The sequence below is a fragment of the Nerophis ophidion genome, linkage group LG08 (genome assembly GCF_033978795.1).
Source record: "Nerophis ophidion isolate RoL-2023_Sa linkage group LG08, RoL_Noph_v1.0, whole genome shotgun sequence".
Lineage (NCBI taxonomy): Eukaryota > Metazoa > Chordata > Actinopteri > Syngnathiformes > Syngnathidae > Nerophis > Nerophis ophidion.
This window is the reverse complement of record NC_084618.1, coordinates 31,056,171-31,077,261: the sequence shown is the minus strand read 5'-3', so window position 1 is coordinate 31,077,261 and position 21,091 is coordinate 31,056,171. Positions and strand designations below refer to the sequence as shown.

General features: G+C 40.0%; 1 protein-coding gene across 3 annotated transcripts in view; it reads right to left on the bottom strand.

Annotated features, from left to right (window-relative positions):
• The window catches only part of kcnn2 (potassium calcium-activated channel subfamily N member 2), a 150,322-nt gene that overhangs the window by 3,418 nt on the left and 125,813 nt on the right, over positions 1-21,091 (bottom strand). For 2 of the 3 annotated variants that reach the window (XM_061908289.1, XM_061908288.1), the window contains exon 7: positions 15,565-15,634. The exons of the other annotated variant lie outside the window; for it this stretch is intronic. In XM_061908289.1, coding sequence (XP_061764273.1) covers positions 15,565-15,634 — 70 coding nt within the window. The remainder of the gene's footprint in view (positions 1-15,564; positions 15,635-21,091) is intronic. 3 annotated transcript variants of the gene reach the window in all.

Sequence of the window (21,091 nt, the reverse complement as noted above, 5' to 3'; positions counted from 1 at the left end):
TGTAGTGTTTACCAGCTAATGTGTAACCATTGTGAAATTGTGTAATAATTACCACAGTCATAAAAAATACTGATAGCAGTATTGTGTGTCCTGAATTTTCACGGTCCATGTGGACCACCCCCAATTAGGAACCGGTACTAAAAAAATCTAAAAAATACTGGTACTCTGTATACATTCCTTGTTGTGTATGTCAAAAACAACACAATACTTGTAGGCTGGTGTTTTCTAGATTCTATATATATATATATATATATATATATATATATATATATATATATATATATATATATATACTTTTTTTTTTTTAATGTATTTCTATGTTTCTTTGAAGACAAACAGTACCACTACGAATAGTCAAAATTTGGATCCAAAAGGTTTGTGTGGTTTTCGTACTTGTTGTGAAACTGTGGACCAGCTCTGGGCAGAGTCCTTGAGGATGCATGGGAGTTCATCATATCAGTTGACATGTGTTTTGGTAAATTAAAGAAGACATTGCACAGTGTCCCTCAGGAAGTCCTGTGCGGAGTGTTCCAGGAGTATGTGGTATCAGACCACCTGATTGTGGCGGTCCGCTACCTGTGTTGGCAGTGAGTTGGACCTGTTTCCAGTGAGAATTGGCTGCACCGCTTCTGTTAAACCTTTTTATGAACAAATTTACAATGCGTGTTACAGCCATGAGGGGATCAGCATTGTTGTCCACAGGATTAGGTCTCTGCTTTTTGCAGATTATGTGGTCCTGATGGCTTCCTCTGTCTGTGATCTTCATTTCTCACTGCATCAGTTCACAGCTGAGTGTTAAGTGACTTGGTTGAGAATCAGCACCTTAAAGTCAGAGTTTATGGTTCACTCTCGGAAAAGGGTGGACTACCCTCTCCTGGGTCAGGGATAAGATCCCACCCCAAGTGGGGGAGTTCAAGTACCTCAGGGTCTTGTTAACAAATTAAGGTAGAAGGGATTGTGGGATCGAAAAGCATATCAGCGTCCGCACTGATGCCGACCCTACATCGGCCCATTGTGGTGAAGAAATAGCAGAGCTGAAGGCAACAATTTCAATTTACAGGTCAGTATACGTTCCTCACTAATGGTCATGAGCTTTGGGTTGTGACCGAAAGGACACAATCTCTTGTACAAGCGGCCAAAAGGTGTTTCCTACGTAGGGTGGAAAGGCTCTCATTTAGAGATAGGGTGAGAAGGCCCCCCGAATATCTCCCTGGAGATAGGGCTTCTCAAACCGATAGAAGTTAATGGGGAAGACGCAAAAAACATTGGAAATACTGTCTTCCAGCTGGCCTTGGAGCGCCTCGGGATCCCTCAGGAGGAACTGGATGAAGTACCTGAGGAGATGGAAGCCATACACATACAAATTTGTATATGTGTGTATATATACATATATACAAACCCCGTTTTGATATGCGTTGGGAAATTGTGTTGGATGTAAATATAAACGGAATACAATGATTTGCAAATCCTTTTCAACCCATATTCAATTGAATGCACTACAAAGACAACATATTTGATGTTCAAACTCATAAACTTTATTTTTTTTTTGCAAATAATAATTAACTTAGAATTTCAGGTGCCAAAGTAGTTTGGAAAGGGCATGTTCACCACTGTGTTCCATCACCTTTTCTTTTAACAACACTCAATAAATGTTTGTGAACTGAGAAAACTAATTGTTGAAGCTTTGAAAGTGGAATTCTTTCCCATTCTTGTTTTATGGAGAGCTTTAGTCGTTCAACAGTCCGGGGTCTCCGCTGTCGTATTTTACACTTCATAATACGCCACACATTTTTGATGGGAGACAAGTCTGGACTGCAGGCGGGCCTGCACTCTTTTTTTACGAAGCCACGCTGTTGTAACACGTGCTGAATATGGCTTGGCATTGTCTTGCTGAAATAAGCAGGGGCATCCCTGAAAACGACAGCGCTTAGATGGCAGCATATGTAGTTCCAAAACCTGTATGTACCTTTCAGCATTAATGGTGCCTTCACAGATATGTAAGTTACCCATGCCTTGGGCACTAATGCATCCCCATACCATCACAGATGCTGACTTTTAAACTTTGCATCGATAACAGTACGGATGGTTCGCTTCCACTTTGGTCCGGATGACACAATGTAGAATATTTCCAAAAACAATTTGAAATGTTGACTCGTCAGACCACAGAACACTTTGCATTAGTCCATCTTAGATGATCTCGGGCCCAGAGAAGCCGGCGGCGTTTCTGGTTGTTGTTGATAAATGGCTTTCGCTTTGCATAGTAGAACTTTAACTTGCACTTACAGATGTAGCAACGAACTGTATTTAGTGACAGTGGTTTTCTGAAGTGTTCCTGAGCCCATGTGGTGATATCCTTTAGAGATTGATGTTGGTTTTGATACAGTGCCGTCTGAGGGATCTAAGGTCACGGTCATTCAATGTTGGTTTCCGGCCATGCCCCTTACGTGGAGTGATTTCTCCAGATTCTCTGAACCGTATGATGATATGGACCGTAGATGTTAAAATCCCAAAATTTCTTGTAATTGCACTTTGAGAAACATTCTTCTTAAACTTTTTGACTATTTGCTCATGCAGTTGTGGACAAAGGAGTGTACCTCGCCCCATCCTTTCTTGTGAAAGACTGAGCATTTTTTGGGAAGCTGTTTTTGTACCAAATCATTGGCACCCACCCGTTCCCAATTAGCCTGCACACCTGTGGGATGTTCCAAATAAGTGTTTGATGAGCATTACTCCACTTTATCAGTATATATTGCCACCTTTCTCAAGTTCTTTGTCACATGTTGCTGGCATCAAATTCTAAAGTTAATGATTATTTGCAAAAAAAAAAAATGTTTATCAGTTTGAACATCAAATATGTTGTCTTTGTAGCATATTCAACTGAATCCATCCAACCATCCATTTTCTACCGCTTATTCCCTTTTTGGGGTCGCGGGGGACGCTGGCGCCTATCTCAGCTACAATCGGGCGGAAGGCGGGGTGCACCCTGGACAAGACGCCACCTCATCGCAGGGCCAAAACAGATAGACGGACAACATTCACATTCACACACTAGGGCCAATTTAGTGTTGCCAATCAACCTATCCCCAGGTGCATGTCTTTGAAAGTGGGAGGAACCCGGAGTACCCGGAGGGAACCCACGCATTCATGGGGAGAACATGCAAACTCCACACAGAAAGATCCCGAGCCTGGGATTGAACCCAGGACTGCAGGAAATTCGTATTGTGAGGCAGACGCACTAACTCCTCTGTCACCGTGAATTTGGGTTGAAAATATGCAAATCATTGTATTTGGTTTATATTTACATCTAACACAATTTCCCAACTCATATGGAAACAGGGTTTGTGTATTTATATTTTATATATATATATATACGTATATAAATGTATATATGTATATATATATATATATATGTATATATATATATATATATATATATATATGTATATATATATATGTATATATATATGTATATATATGTGGGTGTGGGAAAAAATCACAAGACTACTTCATCTCTACAGATCTGTTTCATGAGGGGTTCCCTCAATCATCAGGAGATTTTAATGGAAGCATTCACATACAATGGTTTATATAGAGCACAGAGTGGGTGGGTACAAGCAGGCGTAGGGTGTGGTGATTGGCTCATGTGTTACCTAGGAGGTGTTTCCGTCTATGGCGGCATGTTGAAATGATTTCACTGCGCTTGTTGAGGGATGATAGATCTGGATGATATATAATAAACAGTTTCTCTTTTAAGCATAGGTTGCATCTTTTATTACCACTGTCGTAAGGTGTGCTGGATGCAAGAATTTGCCATGTTATTGAATATTCAACATTATTGTCTTTGAGGTTCCAAATGTGTTTGCTGAGTTCTGTAGAATTCTGCAAAGTCTGGTTTCTAAAGGAGGCGTTGTGATTATTCCATCTTGTTTTGAACGCTCCTTAGGTTAATCCTACGTACGTGTCGGATGTGTTAATGTCCTTGCGTATTACCTTTGCTTGGTAAACGACTGATGTCTGTAAGCACCTTCCGTTGAGAGGGCAATCGGGTTTCTTGCAACAGTTACATTCATTATTAGTTACAGAGTCGTTTAGTCTGGGGGTAGGCAGTCCTTTTGCAATTGCTTTGTTGTGGTTTGAAATGATTTGTTGCATGTTATTCATACAGCTGTAGCTCAATTTAATGTTGTTCTTGTTGAATATTTTTCTTAGGGTGTTGCCTTTGGGGAAGTGTTTGTCGATCAGAGTGAGGAACTTGCGGCCGATGTTGGTTGAGACGTCTTTGCTGAATGGCGGATTGTACCAGATGATGTTGTTTCGTTTTCTGCTCTTTTTTGGTTGTTTTCCTGGGGTGGGTTCATAGGTGAGGGTGAAGTTGTATCCGCTTTCATCAAGTGCTTTCTGGTACGGGGGGCTTGCTTGGTCGAATTCAGCTTTGCTGGATGACAGCATCGATAGCCTTTTATTAATTCCGGTAGGTATTCTTTTCGTGGTGGTGGGTGGGTGGTTGCTGTCGTGGTGCACGTTATGGAGTGTTGTGTTGGGTTTCGTGAATGGTTGGTAGCTGTTATTTCTCAGGTTGAAAGTGACATCGAGGAAGTTGACGGTTTGCTTGTTGGCTTCAATCGTGATCCGTAGGCCGTTTTTTTTGAAGATTTGGCATATGCGCTTCTTGGTGTTCTCGCTGCTCCTTGGCGAGGCGCGGCACACTGCCAGTCCATCATCACGGTAAATACCAAGGTTCAGGTTGAGGCTAGCAAGCTGGGAGAGGAGGAAACTCCCAACGAGTTCGCACGTTTCTGCTCCGTCAAAACTCCCCATAGTAACGTCAAATGTTGAATTGTTCTTTTTTTGCCATGGTGTACTGTTGTGGATGAGTATGGAGTTCTTTGCGTGGATGATGATGTTTCTTTCGTTGCCTGTGATTGAGTCGTAGTCCGAGGCGAAGTTTAGTGCTTGGGTCAGTAGGTCTTGCGTGATGGAAGGGTAAAATTCTTCGATGTCGAAGGAGATAAAGAGAGCAGAAACGGGGAGAACATACAAACTCCACACAGAAAGATCCCGATATATATATATATATATATATATATATATATATATATATATATATATATATATATATATATGTATGGTGGCAGAGGGGTTAGTGCGTCTGCCTCACAATACGAAGTTCCTGCAGTCCTGGGTTCAAATCCAGGCTCGGGATCTTTCTGTGTGGAGTTTGTATGTTCTCCCCGTGAATGCGTGGGTTCCCTCCGGGTACTCCGGCTTCCTCCCACTTCCAAAGACATGCACCTGGATATAGGTTGATTGGCAACATTAAATTGGCCCTAGTGTGTGAATGTGAGTGTGAATGTTGTCTGTCTATCCGTGTTGGCCCTGTGATGAGGTGGCGACTTGTCCAGGGTGTACCCCGCCTTTCGCCCGATTGTAGCTGAGATAGGCGCCAGTGCCCCCCGCGACCCCAAAAAGGGAGTAAGCGGTAGAAAATGGATGGATAAATATATAAATATAAATAAATAAATATATATATATATATATATATATATATATATATATACATATATATATGTATATATACACTGTATGTTAGAGATGCGCGGATAGGCAATTATATCATCCGCATCACCAAAGTAGTCATCCACCCGCCATCCACCCAAACCAGGACCGTACCCGCCCGCCAACCGGCCGCTGAAATACATCAGAGGTTGTCCGCCTTTACCACTCACAGAGCTTTTTAAACATGTTTCACAGAGTAATGATGACAATTGGAGCCGCTGACTTTCCCGCGACTATCCAATAGTGTTCATCTTGATTACAAGAATATGGGTGTGATGTAAAGCCATTGCCTTAGACACCTTCAACAACATGTACGAACCAATTGTTGGACCAGCAACATATTGTGTGCAGCTTCCGCAAATACACGTTCAAGATTGAAAGGCATACTGGGTGATACAGAGTAAACTGATGGTTGTGATATAAATAATTTTAACACTCTTAGTAATATGCGCCACGCTGTGAAGCCACACCAATTAAGAACGACAAACACATTTCGGGAGAACATCCTCAGAGTAACACAACATGAACGCAACACAACAAATACCCATAATCCTTTGTATCCGTGACATTTCCTGAATATATTTTACACCCCCGCGCCCCCAACCCCGCCCACCTTACCGATGCATGGGGGGGTGTCAGGGTTTGCTGCTAGCGGGGTGTGTAAAATAGTCAGGCTGTTTCATGAATACAAAGGATTATGGGTATTTGTTATGTTGCGTTTATGTTGTGTTACTGTGAGGATGTTCTCCCGAAATGTGTTTGTCGTTCTTAATTGGTGTGGCTTCACAGCGTGGCGCATATTACTAAGAGTGTTAAAATTGTTTATATCACAACCATTAGTGTACTCTGTGTCACCCAGTATGCCTTGCAGTCGTCTGCGTGATGTTGCGGAAGTCACACACAACATGATGCTGGACTAATAAGCAGATCGTACATGTTGTAGTAGGCGACAAAGCCAATGGCTTCAAAGCAGGCCCTAATACTTATTATCTGGGTGACTACCGGCAGTCATTCAGGAGAATAATAGCGTCTCATATTGTTATCTTCGCATTATGACACGGGTCTTAAATGGCACTTTGAATGGCAAAAGATACCGATCACAGAACCATGCATATCAAATATTTCCGGATGGTTCAACCGCCACCCGCCCGAATCTTATTAAAATAAATGTTTTCGTCATGTCAACCGCCCGACCCGCGGTTTATCCGCGGACTCCGCGGATGAGACCGCAAACCGCACATCTCTACTGTATGTACACACACATATATATATATATATATGTGTACATACATCTGGTATTTTATTTGTATTTTGATGTATTAGAAATACAATGACATGTTCATGGTATTTAAAAGCATCCTGCAAATAAATTTGTGTGTGTATATATATATATATATATATATATATATATATATATATATATATATATATATATATATATATTGTATATTGTATTTCTTATATATCAAAATAAAAATAAAATACCAGGTGTGATGACAACATTGCAACTTTTACAACAACTCTTACCACAGCATTTCCAACAACTCTTATAACAACACTTCCAACAACTCTTACAACAACACTTCCAACAACTCTTACAAAAACTCTTGCAATAACCTTTCTACAACACTTACAACAACACATACTACAACACTTAAAACAACACTTACAACAACGAATACAACAACTCTTCCAACAACACCTACAACAATTCTTCAACAACACTTACAAAAAGTCTTACAACAACTCTTACAACAACACTTACGACAACTCTTACAACAACAATTACAACAACTTTTACTATAACTATTACAACAACACTTACAACAACTCTTCAACAACATTTACTACAATTATTCCGACAACACTTACAACATTTACAAAAACTCTTAACACAACACAACAACACTTACAACAACTCTTCAACAACACTTACAACCCCCGTTTCCATATGAGTTGGGAAATTGTGTTTGATGTAAATATAAACGGAATACAATGGTTTGCAAATAATTTTCAACCCATATTCAGTTGAGTTTGCTACAAAGACAAGATATTTGATGTTCAAACTGATAAACATTTTTTTGTGTGCAAATAATCATTAACTTTAGAATTTGATGCCAGCATCACGTGACAAAGAAGTTGAGAAAGGTGGAAATAAATACTGATAAAGTTGAGGAGTGCTGGCCAAACATCCCACAGGTGTGCAAGATAATTGGGAACAGTTGGGTGCCAAGATTGGGTATAAAAGCAGCTTCCATGAAATGCTAAGTAATTCACAAACAAGGATGGGGTGAGAGTCACCACTTTGTACGCAAATCGTCAAACAGTTTTAGAACAACATTTCTCAATGAGCTATTGCAAGGAATTTGGGGATTTTACCATCTACGGTCCGTAAAATCATCAAAAGGTTCAGAGAATCTGGAGAAATCCCTGCACGTAAGCGATGATATTACAGACTTTTGACCCCTCAGGCGGTACTGCATCAAAAACCGACATCAGTGTGTAAAGGATATCAGCACATGGGCTCAGGAACACTTCATAAAACCACTGTCAATAACTACAGTTGGTGGCTACATCTGTAAGTGCAAGTTAAAACTGTACTATGCAAAGCCAAACCCATTTATCAACAATATCCTGAAACGCCGCCGGCTTGGCTGGGTCCGAGCTCACCTAAGATGGACTGATGCAATGTGTAAAGGTGTTCTGTGGTCTGACGAGTCCACATTTCAAGTTATATTTGGAAACAGAGGATGTGATGTCCTCCACAACAAAGAGGAAAATAACCATTCGGATTGTTATAGGCGCAAAGTTCAAAAGCCAGCATCTGTGATGGTATGGGGGTGTATTAGTGCCCAAGGCATGGGTAACTTACACATCTGTGAAGGCACCATTAATGCTGAAAGGTACATACAGGTATATGTTGTCATCCAAGCAACATTATTACCTGCTTATTTCAGCAAGACAAGTGTTACAACAGCGGGGCTTCGTAAAAAAACAGTGCGGGTACTTTCCTGGCCCGCCTGCAGTCCAGACCTGTCTCCCATCGAAAATGTGTGGCGTATTATGAAGCGTAAAATACGACAGCGGAGACAACGGACTGTTGAACGACTGAAGCTCTACATAAAACAAGAATGGGAAAGAATTCCACTTTCAAAGCTTCAACAATTAGTTTCCTCAGTTCCCAAACGTTTATTGAGTGTTGTTAAAAGAAAAGGTGATGTTACACAGTGGTCAACATGTCCTTTCCCAACTACTTTGGCACGTGCTGCAGCCATGAAATTCTAAATTGATTATTATTTGCAAAAAAAATTAAAGTTTATGTGTTTGAACATCAAATATGTTGTCTTTGTAGTGCATTCAATTGAATATTGGTTGAAAAGGATTTGCAAATCATTGTATTCCGTTTATATTTACATCTAACACAATCTCCCAACTCATATGAAAACAGGGTTTGTACAAGAACTCTTACAACAACACTGTGGGGCGGTATAGCTCGGTTGGTAGAGTGGCCGTGCCAGCAACTAGAGGGTTGCAGGTTCGATCCCCGCTTCCGCCATCCTAGTCACTACATTTGTGTCCTTGGGCAAGACACTTTACCCACATGATTCCAGTGCCACCCACACTGGTTTAAATGTAACTTAGATATTGGGTTTCACTATGTAAAGCGCTTAGAGTCACTAGAGAAAAAGCGCTATATAAATATAATTCAATTCACTTCACTTACAACAACTCTTACAATACTTACAACAACTCTTACAACAACATTTACAACAACTCTTACTGGGGGTGTGGGAAATATCGATTCGAATTTGAATCGCGATTCTAACGTTTAGCGATTCAGAATCGATTCTCATTTAAAAAAAATCAATTTTTTTTTATTTTTATCAATCCAACAAAACAATACACAGCAATACCATAACAATGCAATCCAATTCAAAAACCAAACCTGACCAAGCAACATTCAGAACTGCAATAAACAGAGCAATTGAGAAAAGACACAAACACGACACAGAACAAACCAAAAGTAGTGAAACAAAAATTAATATTATCAACAACAGTATCAATATTAGTTATAATTTCAGCATAGCAGTGATTAAAAATCCCTCATTGACATTATCATTAGACATTTATAAAAATAAAAAAAAGAACAATAGTGTCACAGTGGCTTACACTTGCATCGCATCTCATAAGCTTGACACACACTGTGTCCAATATTTTCACAAAGAATAAATAAGTCATATTTTTTTATTGCAATCAGTTGATAAAACATTGTCCTTTACAATTATAAATACTTTTTATAAAAATCTGCATGTCAGCAGACTGGGGTAGATCCTGCTGAATTCCTATGTATTGAATGAATAGAGAATCCTTTTATATCGGGAAAAAAATCGTTTTTGAATCGAGAATCGTGTTGAATTGAAAAAAAAAAAAATTGATTTTGAATCGAATCGTGACCCCAAGAATCGATATTGAATCGAATTGTGGGACACCCAAAGATTTGCCGCCCTAACTCTTACTGTAACTCTTACAACAACACAACAACTCTTCAACACTGAGGCAAAGAGCTAACCGCCTGAGTGCAGAAGCCATCTTTTCCAAAACGATGTCTAATAGTCCCTCAGCTCTTGTTGTCGCATGATGGTTTGCCAAATGTTCCTCCTCAGAACCCAGACTGTCATCTCCCCGGTTCCTGGTTCTGCTCTCACCTTGGCCTGCTTCATTTAAACTTGTCTTTCAGAGACACTTGTTGCCAGAGTACAGCGGGCACACACACTGGAAGAGGCGAGTGTGTGTCAACCATGTCTGTTCATTTGACACCTGTAGACTTTGAAGCAGCATGCGAGCAGAAAGAAAAGAAGGAGAAGAGGAAGGAGAAGAATAAGAAAAAGGAGAGGAAGACAAAGAAAAATGAGAGGAGGAAGGAAGAGGATGAGAAGAAAAAGAAGGAGAAGGAGAAGAAGAGGAAGGAGAAAAAGAAAAAGAATGAGAAGAGGAAGGAGGAGAAAAAGGAGGAGGAGGAAGACAAGAAGAAGAAAAAGAAGAAGAACAGGAAGTAAACCAGAAAAAGAGGATGAATAAGAAGGAGGAGGAGGAGGAAGAGAAAAATAGCTGTGGTCTTACACAAATAATAAATGAACCCACGCATTGCAACGGTCATACGATATGTCAGGGGTATCACCGTTTCCAAAGTTATGATACTCCCGTATACTAAAGTAATGTCCGATCATTACCTTATAAATTCGAGGTTCAGACTCATGTTCGTCAAACTAATAATAATAATAACTGCTATAGCAGCCGCAACATAAATACGGCCACAACGACAACTCTTGCTGACCTACTGCCCTCTGTAATGGCACCATTCCCAAAGTATGTGGGCTCTATTGATAACCTCACTAACAACTTTAACGATGCCCTGCGCGAAACCATTGATAGTAGAACACCGCTGAAGTTAAAAAAGGCTCCAAAAAGGCATACCCCATGGTTTACAGAAGAAACTAGAGCTCAGAAATTATTATGTACAAAGCTGGAACGCAAATGGCGCACGACCAAACTTGAGGTGCACCATCAAGCATGGAGTGATGGTTTGATAACTTATAAACGCATGCTTACCTTAGCTAAAGCTAAATATTACTCAAATCTCATCCACCTTAGTAAAAACGATCCTAAATTTTTGTTTAGTACGGTAGCATCGCTAATCCAAAAGGGGACCCCTTCCAATAGCTCCACCCACTCAGCAGATGAGTTTATGCAATTCTTTAACAAGAAAATTGAAGTCATTAGAAAGGAGATTAAAGACAATGCGTCCCAGCTACCACTGGGTTCTATTAACACAGATACGATTGAATATACGGCGGGATACTGCCCTCCAAAATAGTTTCTCTCGTTTTGAGGATATAACATTAAAAGGATTGTCACAACGTGTAAATGGAATAAAACAAACAACATGTTTACTTGACCCACTTCCTGGGAAACTTATCAAGAAGCTCTTTGTATTATTAGGTCCATCAGTGCTAAATATTATAAACTTATCACTTTCCTCTGGCACTGTTCCCCTAGCATTCAAAAAAGCGGTTATTCATCCCCTCCTTAAAAGACCTAACCTCGATCCTGACCTCATGGTAAACTACCGACCAGTGTCTCACCTTCCCTTTATTTCAAAAATCCTCGTAAAAATTGCTGCAGAGCAGCTAAATGAACACTTAGCGTCTAACAATCTATGTGAAACCTTTCAATCCGGTTTCAGGGCAAATCACTCTACATTGACAGCCCTCGCAAAAATGACTAATGATCTATTGCTAACGATGGATTCTGATGCGTCATCTATATTGCTGCTCCTCGATCTTAGCGCTGCTTTCGATACCGTCGATCATAATATTTAATTAGAGCGTATCAAAACACGAATTGGTATGTCAGACTTAGCCCTGTCTTGGTTTAACTCTTATCTTACTGACAGGATGCAGTGCGTCTCCCAAAACAATGTGACCTCGGACTATGTTAAGGTAACGTGTGGAGTTCCCTCAGGTGATCTCATCCTTCCTGGTGATAACAATGTCACCCACTTTTATAGTGAAGTCACTGACCTTCTTAAGTTTGATATGGGACCCAAATAGGATGGATTCCGTTTTACCTAAGTGTATGGATAGCTTGTTGTCAGCGAGCCAGGTGCAAATATTGAGGAGTTCAGCACTGAGGATTTGTTCCACATGTGACTTGTCCTTGCCGGATACCAGCAGGGCTGAGTCATCCGCAAACAGGAACAATTCACAGTGGCATGCTGATGGCATTCCATTTACGTATATCAGGAACAGTAAAGGTCCTAGTATACTGCCTTGGGGGACTCCACAGCTTACTGAGAGGGGAGGGGACATGGTGCCGTTCACCTCTACCACCTGTTTCCTCCCCTCCAAGTAAGATTGCATCCAGCTCGATGAGGTTTCGTCGAATCCGATTGCCGGAGCTTATCCAACAGTATAGCGTGGTTAACGGTGTCAAAGGCCTTCTGAATGTCCAGCATGACCATGCCGCAGTATTTGCCCGCGTCCACCTCATGTTTGATGTGGTCGGTCAGATAGAGAAGGCATGTGTCAGTGGAGGGGTTAGTTCTGAAGCCGGATTGGAATTTGTACATTAGTTTATTAGTAGCAAGGTATCTATCAACCTGTTCATAAACTATTTTCTCCATTACTTTCGAAATGGAACTGAGGATAGAAACAGGTCGGTGGTTACCAGGTTCTAATTTGCTTCCTTTTTTATAAAGGGGGTTACTCTTGCTATCTTGAAATCCTTGGGTACTTGGCCTTGTTTGATTGAGAGGTTTATTATATGAGTGATTATTGGGGCAATGGTGGTGGCAGAGTCCATGAGCAATCAGGAGGGGATATTGTCAAGGCCGGTGGCCTTGTTTGGGTGGAGCGCGCTCAATTTATTAAGCACCTCGTTAGCTGAGACCATTTCTAATTTGAAATCGTTGTTGACTACTCCTAGCTTTCTGTAGAAGGCTTTAATGTGTTCTACACCAAAGCGACCAAAATGTTGGGATAGCTTGTTTACGAGAGTTGTGGCTACGTTGGTGAAAAAGGTCTAAATGCCCCTAAAGCTGACCAACATGCCGGATTGTAGTCAGCTGGAGGCGTGTCTTAATGAAATTAAACAATGGATGTCCGCCGAAAAAACGGAAATGCTGATTAGTTGGTACTGACAGTTGGTACAAAATGCGGCTGCTAGACTTTTGACAAGAACAAGAAAGTTTGATCACATTACGCCTATACTGGCTCACCTGCACTGGCTTCCTGTGCACTTAAGATGTGACTTTAAGGTTTTACTACTTATGTACAAAATACTACACGGTCTAGCTCCAGCCTATCTTGCCGATTGTATTGTACCATATATCCCGGCAAGAAATCTGCGTTCAAAGGACTCCGGCTTATTAGTGATTCCCAGAGCCCAAAAATAGAGCGTTTTCCCTTCCGGCTCCAGTACTCTGGAATGCCCTCCTGGTAACAGTTCGAGATGCTACCTCAGTAGAAGCATTTAAGTCTCACCTTAAAGGCCTACTGAAATGAGATTTTGTTATTTAAACGGGGATAGCAGGTCCATCCTATGTGTCATACTTGATCATTTCGCGATATTGCCATATTTTTGCTGAAAGGATTTTGTAGAGAACATCCACAATAAAGTTCGCAACTTTCGGTGCCAAGAGAAAAGCCCTGCCTCTACCGGAAGTCGCAGACGATGACGTCACATGTTGATGGCTCCTCACATATTCACATTAATTTTAATGGGAGCCTCCAACAAAAAGTGCTATTCGGACCGAGAAAATGACAATTTCCCCATTAATTTGAGCGAGGATGAAAGATTCGGGTTTGAGGATATTGATAGCGGCGGACTACAAAAAAGAAAAAAAACGCGATTGCATTGGGACGAATTCCGATTTTTTAAGACACATTTACTAGGATCATTCTGGGAAATCCCTTATCTTTCTATTGTGTTGCTAGTGTTTTAGTGAGTTTAACAGTACCTGATAGTCAGAGGGGTGTCTCCACGCCAATGTCTCAGGGGAGTCGACGGCAGCTATGGACGGCACAAGCTCAGCTTTTCTCCGGTAAGAAGCGACTTTTTAACCACAATTTTCTCACCGAAACCTGCTGGTTGACATTCCGTCGTGATTCATGTTTGCTTGACCGCGCTCTGATTCATAGTAAAGTATCACCTCCAGGAATTTTAAACAAGGCCTCACCGTGTGTTTGTGTGGCTAAAGGCTAAAACTTCCCAACTCCATCTTTCTACTTTGACTTCTTCAATATTAATTGAACAAACTGCAAAAGATTCAGCAACACAGATCTCCAAAATACTGTGTAATTATACGGTTAAAGCAGACGACTTTTAGCTGTGTGTGTGCGCAGCGCTCATACTTCCTAAAAACCTGTGACGTCTAGCGTACACGTCATCATTACACAACGTTTTCAAGACGAAACTCCCGGGAAATTTAAAATTGCAATTTAGTAAACTAAAGAGGCCATATTAATATTTCATCATTGATATATAAACTATCAGACTGCGTGGTGGGTAGTAGTGGGTTTCAGTAGGCCTTTAAAACTAATTTGTATACTCTAGCCTTTAAATACACTCCCTTTTTAGACCAGTTGATCTGGCGATTCTTTTCTTTTCTCCTCTGTCCCACTGGAGGGGGTCCGGTCTGGTGTCCATGGATGAGGTGTTGGCTGTCCTGAATCATGACCCAGGATGGACCGCTCGCCTGTGTATCGGCTGGGACATCTCTGCGCTGTTGATCCGCCTCCGCTTGGGATGGTTTCCTGCTGGCTCCACTGTGGACGGGACTCTCTCTGCTTTGTTGGATGTACTTTGGACTGGACTCTCACGGTTGTGTTGGATCCACTATGGATTGAACTTTCACAGTATCATGTTAGACCCGCTCGACATCCATTGCTTTCGGTTCCCCTAGAGGGGGGTTGCCCACATATGCGGTCCTCTCCAAGGTTTCTCATAGTCATCATTGTCACCGACGTCCCACTGGGTGTGAGTTTTCCTTGCCCTTATGTGGGCTCTACCGAGGATGTCGTTGTGGTTTATGCAGACACTAGTGATTTAGGGCTATATTAATAATCATTGATTGATTGATTGATTGATTGATTGATTGAAGAAGAGACGAAAAAGAAGGGGGAGGAGGACAAAGAGAAGAAGAGAAAGGAGAAGAGGAAGGAGAAAAAGAAAAAGAATGAAAAGAGGAAGGAGGAGAAGAAGAAGGAAGTGGAGGAAAAGAAGAAGAAGAAAAAGAAGAAGAATGGGAAGGAAAAAAGAAAAAGAAGATGGAGAAGATGAATAAGAAGGACGAGGAGGAGGAAGAGAAGAAAAAAGGAGGAAGAGGAAGAGAAGAAGAAGAAAAACAAGGAGAAGAAGAAAGAAAAGAAGAAGCAGAAGAAGGAGGAGAAGAAGAAGAAGAACAAGAAAAAGAAAAGCCACGGAGAGGTGTGATGGTCCATGGCTTACCTTGGCGAGGTCCACTAGTGAGTTTGCTTGGTCATTCAGCTTGCGTTGCTCCATTTTAACACTTCTCAATCTGAACACAAGACCATCCACAGGCCAGTGAATGTTTTAGCTGGGTGCACACACACAACACACACACGCACACACACACACACTGTCCTGGACATGCACGAGGATGTGCGGAGATGCGAGGGAGGGGTCACGCAGTTGGCTTAGTGCTGCATGCACGTGAAAACGAAGACCAGATCAGAGACATGAACATGTCATCGTATTGAAGTCAACCATTTTATTTTGATATGTAACATTTTTAATCAGAGAAATTAACATTTCATCATTAAGAAATCCTATTATTGACAACCAATTTATTTTGGTATGTAACATTTTTAATCAGAGACATGAACATTTCACCGCATTGAGGTCCTAATATTGACAACCATTTTATTTTGGTATGTAACCGCCCGAATGCAGCTGAGATGGGCTCCAGCGACGCCCCGCGACCCTGAACGGGACAAGCGGTAGAAAATGGATGGATGGATGATAACATTTTTAATCGGGAACATGAACATGTCATCATATTGAAGTCATAATCCTGACAACCATATCATTTTGATATGCAACATCTTTAATCAGACATGAACATGTCATTGTATTGAAGTCCGATTACTGAAAACCATTTTATTTTGGTATGTAACATTTTTAATCAGAGACATGAACATGTCATCATATTGAAGTCATTATCCTGACAACCTTTTTATTTTGTCATGTAACGTTTTTAATCAGACATGAACATGTCTTCGTATTGAAGTTCTATAACTGACAACCATTTTATTTTGGTAAGTAACATTTTTAATAATACATGAACATGTCATCATATTGATGTCCTATTACTGACAACCATTTTATTTTGGTATGAAACATTTTTAATCAGACATGAACATTTCACCAGATTAAAGTCCTGTTACTGACAACCATTTTATTTTGGTATGTAATATTTTTAATCAGAGAATTGAAATGTAATCGTATTGAAGTCTTGACAACCGTTTTTTTTGGAGTGTAACATTTTTAATTAGACATGAAGAAGTCATTGTATTTAAGTCGTATTACTGAAAACCATTTTATTTTGGTATGTAACATTTTTAATTAGAGATATGAACATGTCATCGAATTGAAGTCCTATTCCTGACAACCATTTTTTTGTTGTGTTTGTTGTCTTCTCCCTGCCTTCTTCATTGGTTTGTCAGTTTCTTTCCCCAGTCTATTTGTCCCCAACGAGGCACACCTGCTACTAATCACTACCCGGTAGCATTTAAGCCCGTGACATTTTATTTTGGTGTGTAACATTTTTAATCAGAGACATGAAAATGTCATAGTATTGAAGTCCCATTACTGACAACCATCTTATTTTAGTATGTAACATTTTTAATGATGAACATGGCGACCATGAAGAACATGAACACGAACATGACAACTATGAAGAACAATGAACATGATAAATATATGGAACATGAAGAACATGAACAGGATGTACATGATGAACATAATGACTCTGATGAACATGACGAACATGAACATGATGAACGAGATAAACATGAGAAAAAGATGAACAAAATGAACATGACGAACATGAGATCATGATGAACATAATGAACATCTGCATTATGAACATGATAAACACGAGCATGATAAACATGTACATGAGGAACATGATGAACATGAGCACGACGAACATGAACATGATGAACACGATGAACATGAAGAACATGAACATGATGTGAAGGACGAACATAAACATGATGAACCTGTACATGATAAACATGACAAACCTGTACATGATAAACATGGCGAACATGAACAACATGTACATGATGAACATGTACATGATGAAGATGATGAACATGAACATAATGAACATATACATAATGAACATAAACATGATGAACATGATGTACATGATGAACATGACAAACATGATCATGATGTACATGATAGAATAGAATAAAAAGTACTTTATTGATCCCTTGGGGAAATTCAGGGATCAATAAAGTACTGTCATGATGAACATGAAAAACATGTACATGATGAAAATGTTGAACATGAACATGTACATGGGAAACATGATTAACATGAGGAAAATGATGAATCTGACAGACATGATGAACATGACAAACATGTACATGATGACTAAGTACATGATGACTGTACATGATGAACATGACGGACATGAACATGATGAACATACACATGATAAACATGACGAACATGAATAATATGTACATGATGAACACGTGCATGATGAACATGATCGACATGTACAAAATCACCATGACAAAAATGATGAACAGAACAAACATGATGAACATATTGAACATCATGAACTTGACGAACATATTGAACGTGACGGACATACTGAACATATTGAGCATGAGGAACATGTTGCACATGATAGACAAGATGAACATGAGGAACATGATGAACTTGAGGAACATGACAAATATATTAAACATGACAGACAATTTGAACATTACGGATATATTGAACATGAACATGATGAACATAACAAACATGTATATGATGAACATGATAAACATGTACATGATGAACATGTACATGATGGAACATGATGAACATGACGGACACAAACATGTAAAACCCTGTTTCCATATTAGTTGGGAAATTGTGTTAGATGTAAATATAAACGGAATACAACGATTTGCAAATCCTTTTCAACCCATATTCAATCGAATGCACTACAAAGACAAGATTTTTGATCTTCAAACTCATAAACTTTATTTTTTTTTTGCAAATAATAATTAACTTAGCTGCAACACGTGCCAAAGTAGTTGGGAAATGGCATTTTCACCACTGTTTTACATCACCTTTTCTTTTAACAACACTCAATAAATGTTTAGGAACTGAGGAATCTAATTGTTGAAACTTTGAAAGTGGAATTCTTTCCCATTCTTGTTTTATGTAGAGCTTCAGTCGTTCAACAGTCCGGGGTCTCCGCTGTCGTATTTTACGATTCATAATACGCCACACATTTTCGATGGGAGACAGGTCTGGACTGCAGGCCGGCCAGGAAAGTACCCGCACTCATTTTTTTACGAAGCCACGCCGTTGTAACACGTGCTGAATGTGGCTTGGCATTGTCTTGCTGAAATAAGCAGGGGCGTCCATGAAAAAGACGGTGCTTAGATGGCAGCATATGTATTTCCAAAACCTGTATGTACCTTTCAGCATTAATAGTGCCTTCACAGATGTGTAAGTTACCCATACCTTGGGCACTAATGCACCCCCATACCATCACAGATGCTGGCTTTTGAACTTTGCGTGGATAACCGTCTGGATGGTTCGCTTCCCCTTTGGTCCAGATGACACGATGTTGAATATTTTCAAAAAAATTTGAAATGTGAACTCGTCAGACCACAGAACACTTTTCCACTTTTCATCAGTCCATCTTAGATGATCTCGGGCCCAGAGAAGCCGGCGGCGTTTCTGGATGTTGTTGACAAATGGCTTTCGCTTTGCATAGTAGAGCTTGAACTTGCACTTACAGATGTAGCGACGAACTGTATTTAGTGACAGTGGTTTTCTGAAGCGTTCCTGAGCCCATGTGGTGATATCCTTTTGAGATTGATGTCGGCTTTTGATACAGTGCCATCTGAGGGATCGAAGGTCACGGACATTCAATGTTGGTTTCCGGCCATGCCACTTACGTGGAGTGATTTCTCCAGATTCTCTGAACCGTTTGAGGATATTATGGACCGTAGATGTTGAAATCCCTAAATTTTTTGCAATTGCACTTTGAAAAACATTGTTCTTAAACTGTTTGACTATTTGCTCACGAAGTTGTGGACAAAGGGGTGTACCTAGCCCCATCTTTTCTTGTGAAAGACTGTGCATTTTTTGGGAAGCTATTTTTATACCCAATCATGGCACCCACCTGTTCCCAATTAGCCTGCACAGCTGTGGGATGTTCCAAATAAGTGTTTGATGAGCATTCCTCAACTTTATCAGTATTTATTTCCACCTTTCCCATTTTTTTTGTCACGTTTTTCTGGCATCAAATTCTAAATATGATTATTTGCAAAAAAATGTTTATCAGTTTGAACATCAAATATGTTGTTTTTGTAGCATATTCAACTGAATATGGATTGAAAATGATTTGCAAATCATTGTATTCCGTTTATATTTAACACAATTTCCCAACTCAAATGGAAACAGGGTTTGTAGTTTGTTTATTTACACACATACTTAACATGTACTATATGTGAATTTACACACATACTGTACATGTACTTTATTTACCCACATACTACATGTTCTGTAGGTTTATTTACACACAAAAACCACATGATGTTTATTTACACACACACTAAAAGTACTACATGTTTATTTACACACAGTAGTGTATGTTTATATACACATACTTTACATGTACTATATGTTTATTCACATAAATACCACATGTAATTTGTTTATTTACACAAATGCACACTACATGCACTACGTTTATTTACACGCACACTTTACATATACTGTATGTTTATTTACAGACATACTGTACATGCACTGTTTATTTACATACATACTGTACATGTTCTACACTGGATATGTTTACTACGTGTGTGTTTATTAACTCACACACTACATGTATTATGTTTATTTACACACACACTACAAGTACTATATATTTATTTATACACATACTGTACATGTACTTTATTAGATTTTACAGCTGCCTTTAACACAGGAGACCACACAATTCTTTTAGAGCGCCTGAGAGACTGTGTGGGCCTTAGGGGGACTGCATTAGAGTGGTTCAGATCCTACCTGTCAGAAAGGTCCTTCTCTGTCAGGCTGGGGGACGCCACCTCTTCTTCTGCTCCGGTTTACTGTGGTGTCCCCCAGGGATCTATTCTAGGCCCCATCCTGTTCGCTCTATATCTCCTCCCTCTTTAAATGATTTTTAGGAGGAATGGATGGTCTTATCAATTTTATGCGGACGACTGACACATTTATGTGCCGATTTCAAAAGGCCACGGCCCTTTCACACCCCTTCTCAACTGTCCATGCGATGTCAAGGCTTGGTTAGCCCAGAATTGTTTAATTATGTATGAGGGAAAAACTGAAATTTTAGTTTTTGGGCCGGCCCTCACAGACTTGGGACCATTACAAAATTATGTGCGTCCCGAGGTCACCAGCCTTAGCGTCACCGTAGATAGCGATTTTAAACTTGACAAACAAGTCAATAGTGTTTTAAAATCGTGTTTTTATCATCTTCGTCTTTTAGCAAAGGTAAAACGGTTTTTATCTTTTAACCTTTTTGAACAAGTTGTGCATGCTTTTATTTCAAGTCGCCTAGACTACTGCAATGCACTTTATGCTGGCATTAGCCAAAAAGCTCTGTCCCAGTTGCAGTTAGTCCAGAATGCGGCAGCACAACTTTTAACAGGGGCCAGGAAACGCCAATATAACCCCAATCCTTGAGAGTTTGCACTGGCTCCCTGTTCATTTTAGAATTGATTTA